Source organism: Callospermophilus lateralis, chromosome 1 (genome assembly GCF_048772815.1).
Source record: "Callospermophilus lateralis isolate mCalLat2 chromosome 1, mCalLat2.hap1, whole genome shotgun sequence".
Classification (NCBI taxonomy): domain Eukaryota; kingdom Metazoa; phylum Chordata; class Mammalia; order Rodentia; family Sciuridae; genus Callospermophilus; species Callospermophilus lateralis.
Genome location: NC_135305.1, coordinates 104,539,128 through 104,557,878, shown reverse-complemented (window position 1 = coordinate 104,557,878; position 18,751 = coordinate 104,539,128). Strand labels below are relative to the sequence as shown.

Below are 18,751 nucleotides of genomic sequence, written 5' to 3'. Positions count from 1 at the left end.
GTAGAGATACTACCATGCATTTTATCCGATCATAATGGAATGAAATTGGAAATCAATGATAAAATAAGGGAGAAAAATTCCTACATCACATGGAGAATGAACAGTATGCTACTGAATGAACAATGGGTTACAGAAGACATCAAGGAGAAATTAAAAAATTCTTAAGAGGTAAATGAAAACATAGACACAACATATAGAAATCTCTGGGACACTATGAAAGCAGTACTAAGAGGAAAATTTATTGCATGGAGTTCATTCCTTAAAAGAAGAAAAATCCAACAAATAAATGACCTCACACTAAATCTCAAAGCCCTAGGAAAAGAAGAACAAATCAGCAGCAAATGCAGTAGAAGGCAAGAAATAATTAAAATCAGAGCTGAAATCAATGAAATTGAAACAAAATAAACAATTGAAAAAATTGACAAAACTAAAAGTTGGTTCTTTGAAAAAATAAATAAGATTGACAGAACCTTAGCCATGATAACAAAGAGAAGAAGAGAGAGAACCCAAATTACTAGCAAAGAAAAAGGAAATATCACAACAGACACTACAGAAATACAGAAGATAGAAATTATTTTGAAACCTTATACTTGAATAAAATAGATGATAGTGAAGTCATCGATAAATTCCTTAAGTCATATGATCTGCCCAGATTGAGTCAGGAAGATATACACAACTTAAACAGACCAATATGAAGTGAGGAAATAGAAGAAGCCATCAAAAGATTACCAACCAAGAAAAGCCCAGGACCGGACAGATATACAGCCAAGGTTTACAAGATCTTTAAAGAAGAACTATTACCAATACTCTTCAGTCTATTTCAGGAAACAGAAAAAGAGGGAGTACTTTCAAATTAATTCTACGAGGCCAATATCACCCTGATTCCAAAGCCAGACAAAGACACCTCAAAGAAAGAAAACTTCAGACCAATATCTCTAATGAATATAGATGCAAAAATCCTCAATAAAATTCTGGCAAATCGGATACAAAAACATAAAAAAAGATCGTGCACCATGATCAAGTGGGATTCATCCCTGAGATGCAAGGTTGGTTCAACATACGGAAATCAATAAATGTAATATATCACATCAATAGAATAAAAATAAGAACCATATGATCATCTTGATAGAAACAGAAAAAGCATTTGACAAAATACAGCACCCCTTTATGTTCAAAGCACTAGAACAGCTAGGGATAACAGGAACTTAAACCAACATGTAAAAGCTATCTACGCTAAGCCTCAGGTCAACATCATTCTAAACAGAGAAAAACTGAAGGCATTCCCTCTAAAATCTGGAACAAGACAGGGATGCCCTCCCTCACCACTTCTATTCAATATAGTTGAAACGCTGGCCAGAGAAATTAGACAGATGAAAGAAATTAAAGGGATACACATAAAAAAAAGAAGAACTCAAATTGGCATTATTTGCTGATGATATGATTCTGTACCTAGAAGACCCAAAAAACTCTACCAAGAAACTTCTAGAACTAGTAAATGAATTTAGCAAAGTGGTAGGATATAAAATCAACATCCATAAATCAAAGGCATTCCTGTATATTAGTGACAAATCCTCTTGAAAAGGAAATGAGGAAAATTACCCCATTCACAATATCCTCAAAAAAAAAAAAAAGCAAACTTGGGAATCAACTTAACAAAAGAGGTGAAAGATCTATACAATGAAAACTGTATAACCCTAAAGAGAGAAATAGAAGAAGACCTTAGAAGATGGAAAGATCTACCTTGCTCATGGATAGGCAGAATTAATATTATTAAAATGACCATATTACCAAAAGCAGTATACAGGTTCAATGCAATTCCGATCAAAATCCCAATGGCATTCCTCATAGAAATAGAAAAAGCAATTATGCAATTCATCTGGAAAAATAAGAGACCCAGAATAGCTAAAACAATTCTAAGCAGGAAGAGAGAAACAGGTGATATCACTATACCAGACCTTAAACTATACTACAGTGCAATAGTAACAAAAACAGCATGGTACTGGAACCAAAACAGGCTGGTAGACCAATGGTACAGAATAGAGGACACATAGACTAACCCTTATATTAGACAAAGGTGCCAAAAGTATGCATTGGAGAAAGGATAGCATCTTCAACAAATGGTGCTGGGAAAACTGGAAATCCATATGCAACAAAATGAAATTGAATCCCTATCTCTCACCATGCACAAAAGTTAACTCAAAATGGATCAAGGATCTAGGAATTAAACCAGAGACTCTGCATCTAATAGAAGAAAAAGTAGGCCCTATACTCCATCACATGGGACTAGGCCCCAACTTCCTTAATAAGATGCCTATAGCATAAGAATTAAAACCAAGAATCAACAAATGGGATGGATTCAAACTAAAAAGTTTTTTCTTAGCAAAAGAAATAATATTTGAGGTGAATAGGTAGCTTACATCCTGGGAACAAATTTTTATCCCTCAAACATCAGATTGAGCTCTAATCTCTAGGGTATATAAAGGGCTCAACAAGATAAGCACCAAAAAAACAAATAATCCAATCAATAAATGGGCCAAGGACCTGAACAGACACTTCTCAGAAGAGGATATTCAATTAATCAACAAATATATGAAAAAATGCTCATCATCTCTAGCAGTCAGATAAATGCAAATTAAAACTACTCTAAGATACCATCTCACTCTAGTAATAATGGCAGCCATTATGAAGACAAACAACAACAAGTGCTGGCGAGGATGCAGGGGAAAAGGTACACTCATAAACTGCTGGTGGGACTGGAAATTGGTGCAGCCAATTTGGAAAGCAGTATGGAGATTCCTTGGAAAGCTGGGAATGGAACCACCATTTGACCCAGCTATTCCTCTTCTTGAACTATACCCAGAGGACCTAAAAACAGCATACTACAGGGACACAGCCACATCAATGTTTATAGCAGCACAATTCACAATAGCTAAACTGTGGAGCCAACCTAGATGTCCTTCAATGGATGAATGGATTAAAAAAATGTGGCATTTATACACAATGGAATATTACTTAGCACTAAAAAACAATAAGATTATGGCATTTGCAGGGAAATGGATGGCATTAGAGCAGATTATGCTAAGTGAAGGTAGCCAATCCCCAAAAAACAAATGCCTAATGTATTTTCTAATATAAGGGGGTGACTCAAAATGGGGTAGGGAGGCAGAGCATGGGAGGAAGATTACCTCTAGATAGGGAAGAGGGGTAGGAGGGAAAGGGAGGGAGAAGGGGAATTGCATGGATGGTGGAAGGAGACCCTCATCATTATACAAAATATTGTATGAAGATGTGAATTTGGTGTCAACATATCTTATATACACAGATATGATAAATTGTGGTATAAAGGTGTATTAAGAATTATAATGCAAACAACAACAACAACTATAATAATAATAATGAAGCTCATGTAAAAAATAAATAAAAATTTTAAAAAATAAAATAAATTAAAAGTATGTGTTTATCTACAACTAAAAAAAGAAAGATTGTATTCTACAGTCTTTATAGAATACAATTCTAAAATAGTATTCTATAATTCATTGTCTTAGTAACAAACTTCTGCAATTTACATGATAATAAATCTCAATGGTTATTGGCAGAATAGGTAGGGGTAAGTGCAGGCTCATTACCAATGATGCCTTAAAAGCAAAAGCACAGATGATGGTCCAATGCCAAAGAAAGATCTTTGGGGCATACAATATGCTTTTATTTTCATAGTTGAAATATGGATTGTAATTTGGTCATTGAGTAAATCTGACATCTTATTAAAGCATTGCACAATTAAATATTTTAATTTGCTTGCTAAAAAAGAAAATAGTTTCTCTATAATGCAAAGTATTATAATACCTTTATAGGTATTATTTTAACAATCTACTTAAATAATAATTTGTGTTCAGGTTTTTAGTCAATCCAGAGTTTATTTGTATTTGGTATGAGGTATAAATCTAAATTCAACTTTATATATATATATATATATGTGTGTGTGTGTGTGTGTGTGTGTGTGTGTGTGTATGAATTTTTTCCATCATTTATTAACCTGTACTATTTCCAGTGATGAGATACTTCTATCAGATATCAGTTTTTTATACTTCTCTTTTTTCCCTTAGAAACACTACTGTTTGTTCTTAAACCATACTATGATTTTATTTAGTGTAACTTCATAATATTTCTTAATAATTTTTATTGTTAGTGTCTCCTCGTCCCTTTTATAGAAGTTTTAGACATTCATAAAACTTTAATTTTCCAAATACTGTGTTTGTGTGTGTTTTTGTGTGCACACTTGTGCATGTATGGTGTGGATTGAACCCAGATTCTTGAACATGCTCAGCCAGTGCTCTATCACTAAGTTACAACCTCAGCTCCAAAATACATCTTAGAGTCAGTATTCAAGATTTGAATTTCTGGAAACTGATTATATAAATAAATAAATATATGTATGCTTATATACATATCCATAACTTGGCAATTAAAAATTATGTGTATTCTCCCATGATTTCTTTGTAACTTTGTCTTTTTTTAGAATCTAAAAATCTTCCTTGCAAAGGTCTTATCTGACTACAGAATAATTTCAGTGTATCATGCTCTGTTATCTCCCTTCTTGTAATATGGTTTAATGTATTATTGTTGATTTTCAGCAATATTATTTATTTTTGTATGTTGACATTGCATTGGGAACTTCTTTTGGTTTCACCTGTTGTTGTTGTGATTGAAATGTGTACAGGAGTTTTAGTGGAAATTAGTGCCATTACACTAATGGCATGGATACTATCAAACAGCCAAAGTAAAATTGTGCATATTTGTGTTGATTTTCGAAAAATGAGATACTAGGTACTTTCATGAATAAATTCACAAAGGAGTGATAATCAGTACTGCTTTGGCTTGGTTAAGGAAGAGAATGTGAAAGGAGGTGTGGTGAGATACATTGAAAAGAGTGGCAAAAATTCCAAAAAATTGGAACTTAGATTTATGCTTCATGCCAAATACAAATAAATTCTGGGTTGAAAAAATAGGTATTGGAGAAGAGAGAAGCCAGTATGTGATGTTGAGGAGGGAAAATTTATGGGGTAAGTGCTTATTCAAGAAGTTAGAAAAGAGGAAAAAAAGTTTCAGTTGAGAAATATAGGACAGAAAAAGAAGAACAGAAATTCATGAGACCACAATAAAGTAGTAGAGTTTAATGGAATCAAAAACTTTTTTTGGAAATGTTAATAGATACATTTTTGGTAAATTTTTATGAGAAAATAAAGTACAAAAAAGTGTTGCAAATGAAGATAGGGAAATTAAAAAAATCATTATAATCTGAAAAAAAATATCGTAATAACTTTAATAACTAGTTTAAATATAAATTTCTAAAATAGCTTCCAGTAAATTACTTAGTAGACCTATAACCAAGTAAATTCAGCCTTGTTAATGCAAAAAATTTTTTCCTATTCTCTTTAAAAAAAAAAAAAATGTACCAGGAAAATAAATTACATATTCCTTCAGAAAAAATTTACAGATAGGAGTGTTCCCAGTTCATTTCAAGTGGCCATTATAATCTTAGATCTGATATTCATCTTAATTGTAATAAATATTGAAAATGAATATGAAATATATCATAATAAATGCTTAAAATGATAAAAGAACCAAGAAAGAAAGAAATTACACACATTTCCAATTTTGAACATAGTTGCAAGGAGCCTAAGAAAATGTTTGTAAATTATATTTAACAATAATTAAGTAAAATAGCATGACCAATTTCATTTATTTCAGGAAAGTAAACTTTTAATATCAAGGATTCATTTAAATTTGTTCAAGAAGGAACAAGCTATATGATGACCTCAAACATATAGAAAAAGTTTAAAATTCAATACCAATTTATGATAAAAACAAATCACTTAGGAGTTTTCAGAACCTGTAAAGGGATAAACATATGTGAAAGTACTTTCAAGAAACATCATTTTTTAATTTTTATTTTTTATTTATATATGACGGCAGAATGCATTGCAATTTTTATTACACATATAGAGCACAATTTTTCATATCTCTGGTTGTATACATAGTATATTCATATCAATTCGTGTCTTCATATCTGTTCTTTGGATAATAATGATCATCACATTCTACCATCATTAATTACCCTATGTCCTCTCCCTTCCCTTCCAACCCTTCTCCCCTATGTAGAGTTCATCTATTCCTCCCATGCTCCCTCTCCCTAAAGAAACATCATGTTTTATGGCAAAACTTTAAAGGCAGTCTCTTTAAAGTTAAGAAAAATTTTCATTTTCAGAAACAATTTTAATTTTATTTATTTATTTATTTTAAATTTTATTTAGAGACAGAGTCTTGCTGAGTTGCTTAAAGTCTCGCTAAATGGCTGAGGATGGCTTTGAACTCACAATTCTCCTGCCTCAGCTTCCAGAGCTGCTGGTATAATAAGCATGCACTACGTGCTTGGCTAACAATTTTTATTTTAATGAATCACAAAAATCTTTGCATATGGTGAATCAGTGAAGAGTTAGCATTTTCTAAAAGCTTACTTATGAGTGAATGCAAAACAGTTGAATCTTTACAGTGTTCCTTTTTTATCTTCTGAAGAGTATTATTTTTACTCATCATAATTCTTTAAATTTTAAAGCAGGATGGGACATAGTGCTTAATATTTAAACTTAAAGCATGTTTTTGTTTACTTTTATGGGTTAGAGATAGTGTTTGTGGATTATTTTATCCAGTAGTTTGTGTTATATCATTGTGAATAATGTATTATTCCTCCAATTTAAACTATTTATAACCTCTGCTCATGTTTAATGTCTTTATAATACACATCAAGTCTAGATAAAGAATCATATTAATTTTGTGTAATTTAAGTTATACTCTGAGGGATATCGTCAATATATGTGAGCTCTGAATAAAAAGTACCCATGCATTATGTTCACGTTGAGGACATAAGCTTGCGTGCAAACACAAATATATTTACTAACAGATGCTCACACAAATACACAAGATACATTGTGTTGTTTTAATGTTAGTTACATAGTTGCAGTGAAATTTAGCTCATATCATCAAGTAATAGAAAAAAATAATCCAAAGAAATATTGCAAGAGATTGTTACCCAGTCTATAAAAATATAAGGCACATACAGAAAGAAAGAACATAAAATATTATTGGAACATTTTAATATTTTATTTTCAGTGAAAGTATATGTCATGCTCCATCAAAAGAGTCCACATGTGCTATGTGTAACCCAACGACTGCGAAATTCCGAACTGATAGATCCATCATTCCAATGGCATGGGCCGAAAGGAAAAATTGTTTCAGGTAGGATTTTATTTCAACTATCATAATTAAAAAGATGAATCTGAAATGTACTCAGAGCTAAAAAACAATACTTATATCTCACCTATTTATCTATTTCTTCAATTATTTTTCTTCTAATTTCTTTCTGGATAGGTCTACCATTAGATTGTGTTACTATATTTTACTTTTCTTTATTCCACATAGACATACCAGAAGATTGAGGTATTTGGAGAGTTCTCTAAGCATCTCTGTTCCAAAAAAACATTGTTTCTTCATATACAAATTGATTTATATATCTGACTTCCTTGCCATTTTATCTATTCACCTTCATATTTTAGTTTAAATGCATATTTTAATTTTATTCTAAATTTCTAATTTGATAAAAGCTTATATTTTATATATATAAATTTTATATATATATATATATATATATATATATATGAATTACAGTAGATTTTCTTAAAGAGAGAGAGAATTTTTTAATATTTATTTATTTAGTTTTTTCGGTGGACACAACATCTTTATTTTATTTTTATGTGGTGCTGAGGATCCAACTCAGCACGCCATGCATGCCAGGCAAGCATACTACCGCTTGAGCCACATCCCCAGCCCTAGATGGTTTTATTTATTCTCTTGCTGGTAGTATGGACTAATGAATTTCATACTAAAGATGTGTTTGATGAATTACCTAATCATTTTTACATATCCTCAGAGGAAAGGTGTTTTTTTTAATTAGTTTTCTTTTTTTTCCTTTAAAAAACCATTTATAGATTAGAGATAATACCTGTGGATTAAAATCTGCAAGATTATATTACTTATCATAGATGAAGGAAAGTATAATTATTCACAGTCTTCCTAAAGAAGCTTTTGTAGGAAATATTTATTTTGTAACATGTTTTAATTTATATTTTTATTTAATTGAGGGATGTTCATTTTCACAATACTAATGTTCATCCTAAATATTTCAAACTTTAAAGAATTAATCTCTTTAGGGGAGGTGTTTTTGGTTCTTTGAAAATGAGTTATCTACTATCCTGTAGTCAGTGACTATGCGGTAGATGCCAAAATTGTGCTGGGTTTTGTTGGAGATAAAAATATCAGACATAACTTCTGCCTCATTACAGTAACACAGAAGGAACAGTTCTACCATGTATTCACGGAATCGGAAGAAGTCGGTAAAAGAAATTCTAAGAGTTTTGGTAGCAGTACTTATTTAAATCAGTGAAATGGTTCAAGTGTAAAACCACTTGATACTGAAAATATAATCACATTTTGTTTTTGTTGTTCCCTAATATAAAATTATAATTTAAATACATTTTTTGTTGTTCCCTAATATGAAATTATAATTTAAATACATTCTATATTTGGTATTGAAATTGTTAAGTTGAAAAGTAGAAGCATTTAAATGTTGAATTTTTCTGTTGTGTTTGTTGGTTCTTTGATTTGGAAATTGAAATTTGAAACATTTTCTTCTCTAAGTTGGCCAGGTTTTGTTTACAGTTTATACCACAAAGTACAGTATGTAATTCAATTTATCCTTTAGGAGTAAGCAGTATTTTATTTTACTTTGTGGTTATTTCCAGGTAAGGATAAAATCACATCAATACAGTGTTTTTTTATGTATATAAAAACTATTGTCATGGAATTCTAATATTTTAACTTGGTGATTGTGACATCTTATAGTTCATTGTCTACCGGGTTTTAAAGTTTATTAATCATACGGTCACTTTTATTTCAGAAAGAACAGCTAAAGCTTTAATTTTCTTACAGTTTGTAAAGGAGAAAAGCACCTTTGGACTGTAGCTTAAAGTATATTGCACTTTAGTTATTTACTCAATATTCTAAAGATAGACTAAAATTGAACCAGAGAAATTATATGATTATGTAATTAGTTGTATATTCCTTTGGGAAAAATATTCAATTGTTTAGATATGTTGTGAAATATGGGGGATGATTCTTAGATTTGGTCAGTCTGTCTCTTATTCAAGTATTCATTTACAAAATAATGCATATCTTGTGAAAAGGTCTGTTCTTCTCACTCTAATCCTGATAGTCCTCTGATGAATTATCTCTTTTTGATGTGTCAGCTTTCCCACTTTTCTAAATGCTTACACAAATGTATATAAGCACACACATACATTCATATGTTTGGTTTCCCCTATAACCTACCTTTACCATGTTTAAGAATAATATAGATTATACTTATTATATTTTAATTTTATATTTTGAAATATCTTACATATACAAATGTTTATAAGATATATGGAAGTTTTGAAGCACAGTAACACAAACATCCTTTAACCTGCTGTTAAAATTTAAGATAGACTATTAGCAAGACTGTTGGACTTCCCAGTAAGTTGCTTTAAAATCTCTTTCCTGAATCTTCAAACCCCACCTCCTCCAGGCAAACATTTTCCTGAATACTTAACAGATTTTTTTCTTTTCCTTTTCTTTGTACATTTACCATGTGAGTTTATATATATGTACATTCTTTTATGTATATTTTCTAAAAGTGTATATTTTGGCTTAGTTTGTGAATTTTTTTCACATTTTTCTTTTCCCTTCTCTGATAGTGTTCTTATGAATGATGAATAAAAAATTTATATATTTAAGATGTACATGTGACATATTGATACAGGTAGACATAAATAATTGCTACATTTGTGTTACTAACGTATAGATTATTTCACGATTGCCTTTTTCTCATGAGAACACTTAAGAATTATACTTTATTAGCAGAATTCAAGTATACAGTACATTACATTATTGTGAACTATCAGTACATTATTGTGAACTATAGTCATGATGATATATGTCATTTCCAAAAATTATTTATCTTCTAATTGGTAATTCATGCCCTTGCACCAACAGCTGGCAGTTTACCCCATCTCTATCCCATAATAATAACTCTTCTCTGTTTATATAGTTTGGCTTTTTTAGATTCCATGTATAAGTAACATCATGCATGTATGTCTTTCAGTGTCTGGCTTATTCACTTAATGGTGAATTTTATAAATATAATAATATGTATATAAGAGTTACTATGTATGAGATAGTATTCTAAACAGTTTACAAATTCTTTATTTAATTTTCACAATAACCTTTTTCAGTAAGTACAACATTTTTTTCTCCATTTATATATTGGAAAGAAAAGGCATTGGTTGAATAAGGTATATTTCTGAAGTCAAAAGTGTTTGCAGTCTGACTTATAGAGTTTATAGATACAGTCTCAATGAGGAATAAATAGGATTATCACCAGTGTATGAATTTTGGTAGTTTGCAACTTTCAAGGAATTTGTCCAGCTTGTTGGATTTTTCAGCTTGTCAATTTTATGTGTACAAAATTGTAGTAAAAAAGTAGTTGTAATATATTCCTATCTTTTAAATATTTTCAGGTTCTATGGCAGTGTGACCCTATTCCCTCCTGATTGATTGTTGATTCTGTCCTCTTTGTTTTTGTTCTTTTTGGCTACATGTTCAAAAATGTATCATCTTTTTGAAGGATTGGCTTTGTGTTTCATTGACTTTCTCTTATTATTTTTCTGTTTTCAAACTATTGATTTGTTTTACCCATATTATTTCCTTTGTGTCTAATTTGCATGTCTTTTTCTTTTGCTGGTGGTAGAATTCTGGATTGGCAGTTTTTTTTTTCTTTCAACATTCTAAAGATGACACTTATTTTTACTAGCATAATTTCTAATAAGAAATCTGCTGTGTTTCTTTGTCTTTCTGTGATTGATGTATCATATTTTTTTCTAATACCATTGGCTTTTCATTTTTGGCAATTTGATTCTATTTTTTTTCTTTGTGGTATTGGTGATTAAACCTAATCATCACTGAGCTACATCCCAGCTCTTTTTATTATTTTATTTTTATTTTTATCTTTTTCTTTTTGGATTTTTTTCAAACTTTAAGCCTTTATTTAGTAATTCAATGTCAAAATACAAACAACAACAACAACAACAAAAAACCCCACAGAATTCTTTATTTTGGCTGTTTCTAAATTCTCATCTCTTACACTATTGCTTCTGCCATTATTTTTCTCTTCTCCTTCTGAGATTTCACTCATGCCTTTTTTTAAAAAACAGAATTTATTTGTTTTTAGTTTACATGACAATAGAATGCATTTATGCACTTTGATATATCATATTGTTTTATTTTGAGACAGTGTCTTGTTATGTGGCTTATGGCATTACTGAGTTGTTGTGGCTGGCCTCAAACTTGAAATCCTCCTTTCTCAGCTTTCTGAGTTACTGGTATTATAGGCATGCACCACCATGCCCAGTTATTTGATTATTTTGTGTATATTTTTGTTTGGTTGTTATATTTTTCTGCATGTGTTTTCTAAGCTTTTTGGATCTGTAGTTTGACATCATTAGTTTTTTACAATTCTCAACTGTTGTGCCTTCAAATACCTTTGGCCCCATTCTGTGGCACCACATTTTCTATAATTCCCTGATATTCTATCACACTTACACAACCCTTTCTAATATAGTACTGTAGATTTCATATTTTCTTTTTTTCTTCTCCTTGTGTTTCAATAAACACTTTGAATAAGTGTATAGTTTTAGTATTTCAATTAATCATTTCTGTACTTTGAATTTCTCTTCTAAAATTACTTAACTGATATTACATATTGTCTCTGTTTTCCAGTATATCTTTTGTCACATTAATTATTTTAAATTAATCATCAATAATTTTTATACCTATGCCATGAAAGAGTCTTGTCCTTAGCATTGCTTGTTATATTGTGAATGTGCCAATTTTTTTGCCTTTTCATATGACAATTTTTATTGAAGTTGGACATTTTGACTAGGAAAGTAGATTTTTTCTGCTTTGAGATAATCATCCTTTAATGTTAGGGATGTGTTAATTTAGAAAAAAGTTTTCGGACTTTGATATTGATTGTTGCCATGACTATATTCAGTGCATTGAAATCTTCAAATACCCTTAAAATGTTTAAGGTATAGTTGGATTCATTAGAATTTTTTTCCAGTGTGTAATCTTTCCTTGGATTTCTTATTTTGGACAGATTCCCAGAAAGTCCTTCTTGCAGCCCTGCCAGCATTATTCCACTGCTTTCTTTTTTTAAAAAAAAATTTAATGTTTATTAGTGATTGATAATTCAGAAAGAGGGACATTCTCTGAATTGATTCAGTTTTAATCTTTGACAAGCATAAGATCTCAGTTTCTTGGGAATTTAGCCTTCATGATTGCTCTGGGTCCTCCTCCAGCTGTAATTCTGACCTAGCACTTCTTCCTGACTTTTTGCCAACGCTGAAACATTTTTTCCTGCTTCCTGTTTCTTGAGCTGCAACAAGTTTCTCTAGTACTGTAGGTAACAGTTCTGTTTCTCTCTGTATTTAAAAGCTTTATTCCATTAGTAGGTGTGGGGAAAAGTGTGTGTGGGTAGAGTTTTGGCAAAACCTACATTCTTCTAGCCAGCTCCTATAGAAAACTTGTTTCCTTTGATCTTTCTGTTTGCATGGGAGGAGTTTGTGAATGAAAAACTTATAACATTGAGCAATTTTCTAGTGTGTGATCCCTTGAGGGTTCATTTTCTTACATTGGTCTTCACTTGACTTTTAACAACTCATCAAAAAATTTTGGCTGAATCTTCTTACCATGTTAGTCAAATTTCTGTGGCTATGACAAAATGCCTGACACAGACACTTAAAAGGAGGAAGGACTTATTTTGACTCACAGTGTTGGAGGTTTCAATTCATAATCAGTATGCCTGTTTGTAGGCCTTTGGTGAGGTAGGGCATCATGGCCAGGACATGTGGTGAAACAAAGCTGTACATCTCACGGCAGCTATGAAGCTGAGTGTCACTTTAATAACCAAAGTTAGCCCTTTCACCCCCAAATCCATTAAGCTGTGAATCAAAAATGAATTAATTCATTGAGGTCAAAGTTATAATGATCTAGTCATCTTCCCAAGACCCCATTTCTGAACCCTGCTGCATTGGGGAACAACTCCTCAATGCATGAGCTTTGTGGGGTCATTTTGGATCTAAACCCATAACCACAATTTATGTAGCAGCTGAAAAAAAATGCTCAGATCTTTGTTCTGCTTTTAAGCCCTATCTATTCTCAGATATGCCCTACCACCTCAATTTCTTTATAAATCAAGAAAAACTGTTAATTGGCAGCTTTTCCTTGGTCTTTCCTTATTGTAACGATGGGTTTGTACTATTACATTCATTTTCCTTTTCTGAGATGAAATGAGAAGTATAAACCTATTTCAAAAATAATTATTTATAATTAAGTTAGCTTAAATTTTTTAATTTTAGAGCTTTAAGGCATGGACTTCTAGAGATCTAGTTCAACTCTGAGTTTTTATATAAGCTAGAAAGGAAGAATTACTAACTAATGAAACATTAATATTGAATATCTGTTGCTGCATGTTCTTAAACTATCTTATCAATGTCAAGTACATAGCACTTGGGTTCATGAATTTCCATTTAGACTTAGTCACTTAAGGGTCTATGAAATGATCACTAACAAGCAATATTATAGAATGAGTTCTTCTATAGAATATGACATTCTCTGGATATCTTTTGAAAGAGTAATTTTTAATTTTTTTAATAGTCAGATGGCATTTTATTATAGTTTTAATGCTACTTAGTTTTCTGTAACTCATAATATTTAACATATGTAGTAGATATTTAAATGGATATTTTGATACATTTGTTGATACTTTTTGTGTGGCAAACTTTCATTTCAAATTATTGCCAAGAAATATATGACCTCATTGATGATTTCTTTAAAATTTACAGGCACTTTCTGTTGTATTAATGTGAAGTGATTGGCCTGTTGAAATAGATATCAAACACTTGCAAGCTCTGTAATCTATTTTAGAAGAGTTAACATGTTAACATTAATATGTAATTTTTATTAAAAGATATTCATGAAAAAAGGCATTACAACAGAAATGTATTCTAAATTTATATCACGTTTTTCAGCTTCATCCAGAATATAGAAATGGGAGTTCTCAAGGCATATTGCTCTATGTAAATTGCTTGAGGGTGGGTATATCCATCATTTCTCCTTCAATATCTGAAGCAAGGCTTAGCATGTACTAAAAACTCAATCAGTATTTATAAAATTAATTAATAATGAAAATTTCAGCATTAAGAATACTCATCTTTGTCTTAATTTGAAGAATTTTTAACTTTAAATTTACAAGTATTTAATCATTTACTTAAAATAGGAAAAGGTAGACATCCATTTCCTCAGATAATTCTAATAAATGGAATATTAAATTATTAGGTAAATTTTAATACCTAGAATGTTTCTGATACAAAAGAGTAGTTATAAACTTTCAGAATAAAATATTACTTGAATGATAATGTGTAGACTTTGCAGATACCTTCATATTTATTATAATTGTTACATATAACAATTCTATGTAGACTGTCAAATATCATGATTCTTCATTGTACAGATGAAAGAGTTGTACTTCATAAAGATTAAGTAGTTAACAAGATTAAGTAGTTAACAATATTAACAAGTAGACTTCAAAGCCAGGGCTTAATACCTCAAAGTCTCATTTATTTATTTTCTGTTTTACAATAATAGCTTTTTTCTTATGTGATACTTCATAAGATATGTTGAAACAAAATGGGAGTTTATGTCCTATTCTAACTCCCAATAGTGCACCTCTGTTGTTCTGTGACCTTGGGCAAGTCAGATGATCTAATATTCTATGTTTCTTTTTCATCCTTCAAGGTTATAACCCAATTTTTGCTTTACACTCTGTGTAGTGACAGAAATATTTATTAATGATAATATTTTGTTAGCTTTTCTTCTATTGTTTTATCGATTTCATACACAGTTTGTAAGCTTATTGAAGTCAGAAATAATTCATCATTTAAAATATGTAGTATTTTATAGTATATATAAATATATACTATATAAAATAACATCATTATGTATTTATTCTGTATATAATATATATAATTCATGTATATGTATATACATTTAATGTATATGTGTATCTATATATACTATATTTCTGATAGTGCTCTGCTCAATGTAAGGGGTGAATTATGAACTCATTATGTTCATTACATTGTTAGTGTCTTAATCACAGAGTTGATGAACTTTGATTAGTGAAAATCTGAAACTAAGAAGGTCAGCCTGGCACCCACTGTAAACAAGTACCTGAAGCAATGTTTAGCTCTGCTCCCAACTCCTTTTAATGACTGTGTAGATAAATTTTGGTGGTTTGACTCTGCTTAATAACTGTTTTGTATTTTTCCTGTATTATGTAATTTAAGCAACTATATCTTATTGCTTTATTAGAAAACAGCACTGCACAAGTAACATCCACAGGAAGCCTTATATTCCAGAACTTCGAGGAGGCTATGAGTGGAGTTTACACATGTTTTCTTGAGTATAAACCTACTGTGGAAGAAATTGTTAAAAATCTTCAACTAAAATATCTTGTATATGGTAAGAAATGAATTTAATTGTATATCATTTATTTATTTTTTCTTTTTGGTACTGAGAGTTGAACCTAGAGTCAGTCTACCATTAAGGTACATTCCAGGCCTTTTATTTATTTATTTTTAATTTTGAGACAAGGTTTCACTAAGTGACTCAGGGCCTCACTGAGTTGCTGAGGCTTACCTGGAATTTGTGATCCTCTTGCCTCAGCCTCCTGAGCTGGTGGATTATAGGCATGCACCACCAACCTGGCTTAATATTCCTTAATGTTTTAAAATACTTAAATATTTTAACAGTATTGTTTTAAAGGGAAATTGCTATTTTGGTCTTTTTTAATTAAAATGAATCTGCCATGCTTATTTTACTTTGTGTAGTTTGATGTGGTTGGGGCACAGAATAGTTAATGGGGCTTAGTTTTTTTTTTAAAGGAGAATGTCATGATGTATATACATTTAAGTTTTTTAATGAAAGTAGGGGCTGTATAAATCATGTTTTCTGATGATGATGTTGATTTATTGTGTACCACTCTTAAATTCTAAGTATCATGATTACTAGTACACTGCCATTTCCTACATCAGTATTAGGTAGCACATTGTATATTCCTTTCCTAAAAGTTTTATTGTTAATGCACAAAATTAAGAAAGAAGGAATGCACTTGATTTTAGCTTAGAAAGACGAGTTTGGATTTCTGCTTTATAGAACTATAAGATAATAAGTGTGCTATGTAAGCAATTACATTTGTGGTTATGTGTTATGGTAGTGTTATGTTTTGGATATAAAGTGTTCCCCAAAAGCTTATACATGCAACAACACAAGATGGTTTAGAGGAGAAATGATTGGGCTGCTAGAGCCTTAATCTAATCAGTGGATTAATCTCCTGATGGGGATTAACTGATTGGTAAATGAAGGAGGGTAGTGTGTGGCTGGAGGAGGTGGGCAGTGGGGGTGTAGCTTTTGGGTATATATTTTGTACCTGAATAGTGGAGTCTTTTTCCTCTCTCCTTCCTGATCATCATGTGAGCTGTTTCTCTCTGCCACACTCTTCCACTATGATATTGTGCCTCACCTTGAGCCCTGAAAAATGGAGCCAGCTTCTGCCTTTCATGGAGATAACCCTCCAACTGGGAGCTAGGGTCAGAGAGAGTCCTGTGTTCTCCTCTATACCAGTTGGCATGGAATCATCATCTCTTCTGCTGTGTTGAGGGGCAGAAAGGGAATAGTTCTTGGCCCAGATACTTGCTTCATATGATTATTGTTTTGACTTTACATTTTCTTGAATAAATGTTTCTTCACTTTTTCTATGTATATCTTAATACTATAGTTTGATGTTCTCTTAAGAAAAACTCCTATGTAATTATAAGAGATACACATCACTTTTTTCATGTAGAACCATTTTTAGTGTAACAACAACAGATATCTTGGTCCTCATTGTTAATAGTGATAACAGTTAACTTTTTAAGAATTTTAGAAACCATGTCCCTACCATCATGAGCTTGACAGCTTCCTCATATGTAAAGACAGCTGAGTTTTACTTCTTTTGACTTCGTTTAATGGAATTGGTCCGTATTTGAAAGCTTTGTATATAGTGAACCAATAGTGTTTGAATTGCTTGAACATGATGTTACAAAGCCCTGCATGGGCAGAAAATACTCATTCAAAGTACTAGAAATTAATGGATGGATACTTCATTAATATGGTTTTAGATTATACCATCCAACAAATTTTTAAGAAATCCCCCACTTGGTGAGTGTGTGTGATGTCAAAAAAAGAACCTTCATGGTTACCTGAAAAGATTGCTTTTTTCCAATTATATACCTGTATAAGAAAATATTTTTATGTTCATATATCAACTTGAATGCAGAAATAAATTTAAGAATATAGTGGAATTTTATGAAACCAGGCCTTTAAAAATGGCAAAACATAAAACAATACTATTTTCTCTCTGTTTTTGAAAAGATATTGTCCTAAAATGTTTTTATGTTATCTAGTGGATTTATTTTCACTTTTAATGAGTATATATTTTTAAAGTTTCTATTTTAATTTCTAGTACTGTATATATTGATACATATAACCCCAATGAAAGTTTTTTTGTGATCCTCAGTACTTTTTAAAAATGTGAAGAGGGAACATAGGACAAAAAGTTTTGAAGATACCTGCTATAGATTTTAATCATTGTCATCTATTTTAGATACTGTTTCTCCTAATTATAATATACAATTTCTGTATTGAGTTTTATGTCATTTTATCATTTTAATTTTTTCTAGACTTGTTTCCTTTTTTCTAAACTTTCTGATTTTAACTGGAGAATTTTAGTTTACAAGCTGTTGGGGGAGTCTCTGCACGTTAGTTGATTCCTTACAATGATGTAAGGGACACAGCATATAGTTGTGTCATAGGTGAGGTGAAAGATAAACAATAGGATCATCAAGGGTAAAGAGGCATAGGAAGGTGATAGGAGTAATCTTTGTAAAAGATCCCTACACTCTCCTTCACTGAGGGGTTGCATGGAACCTTCTCCTTTCTTCAGTAGTGAAAGTCTAGTAACATGTGCCATGTTTCTGCCCAGAGATGCAGTAGAATCTCAGTAGCCAGTGTTAATTTGGAACTAATCAGGTGCTTAGGCATTCTGTGCCTACCAACTATAAAAAAAATCAAGCCTCTGAGAAGACGGACAGGTGTTCAGAGCCTCAACTGGGAAACAGTTTTATGATGGTGTGTTTGTGGGGGGAGATCCATCTGTGTAGGGAAATGTTTACTAGCCAAAAGCCAACCCTACAAACAGCCTCTACTTTCTTAGTTTCCTTTTTTAATCCTGCTATGTTAACTCTTATATACATGAGATAATCCTGTATTATTGTGTCTATGTAGACTTCCACTAGGCATTCAGAAGAAAGTACTTTTGAGATAGTGAGAATGTTTTGACAGTATGTTGTTTTATATTCAGATTTCTGCCTGAGGCAATAGCTTGATATGTTGCAAATTTCTGGAAAGCAAAAGTTGCTCTTAAAATCCACAGGTAGAGAGGCAC

General features: G+C 31.3%; 1 protein-coding gene across 2 annotated transcripts in view; it reads left to right on the top strand.

The window, feature by feature from the left end:
• Zpbp (zona pellucida binding protein) overlaps window positions 1-18,751 on the top strand; it is a 92,338-nt gene that overhangs the window by 8,885 nt on the left and 64,702 nt on the right. The window contains exons 3-5 of one of the 2 annotated variants that reach the window (XM_076864559.1): window positions 7,168-7,293; window positions 8,445-8,447; window positions 15,580-15,729. In XM_076864559.1, the coding sequence (XP_076720674.1) occupies window positions 7,168-7,293; window positions 8,445-8,447; window positions 15,580-15,729 (279 nt within the window). The remainder of the gene's footprint in view (window positions 1-7,167; window positions 7,294-8,444; window positions 8,448-15,579; window positions 15,730-18,751) is intronic. The other variant, XM_076864567.1, reaches the window with a different exon arrangement.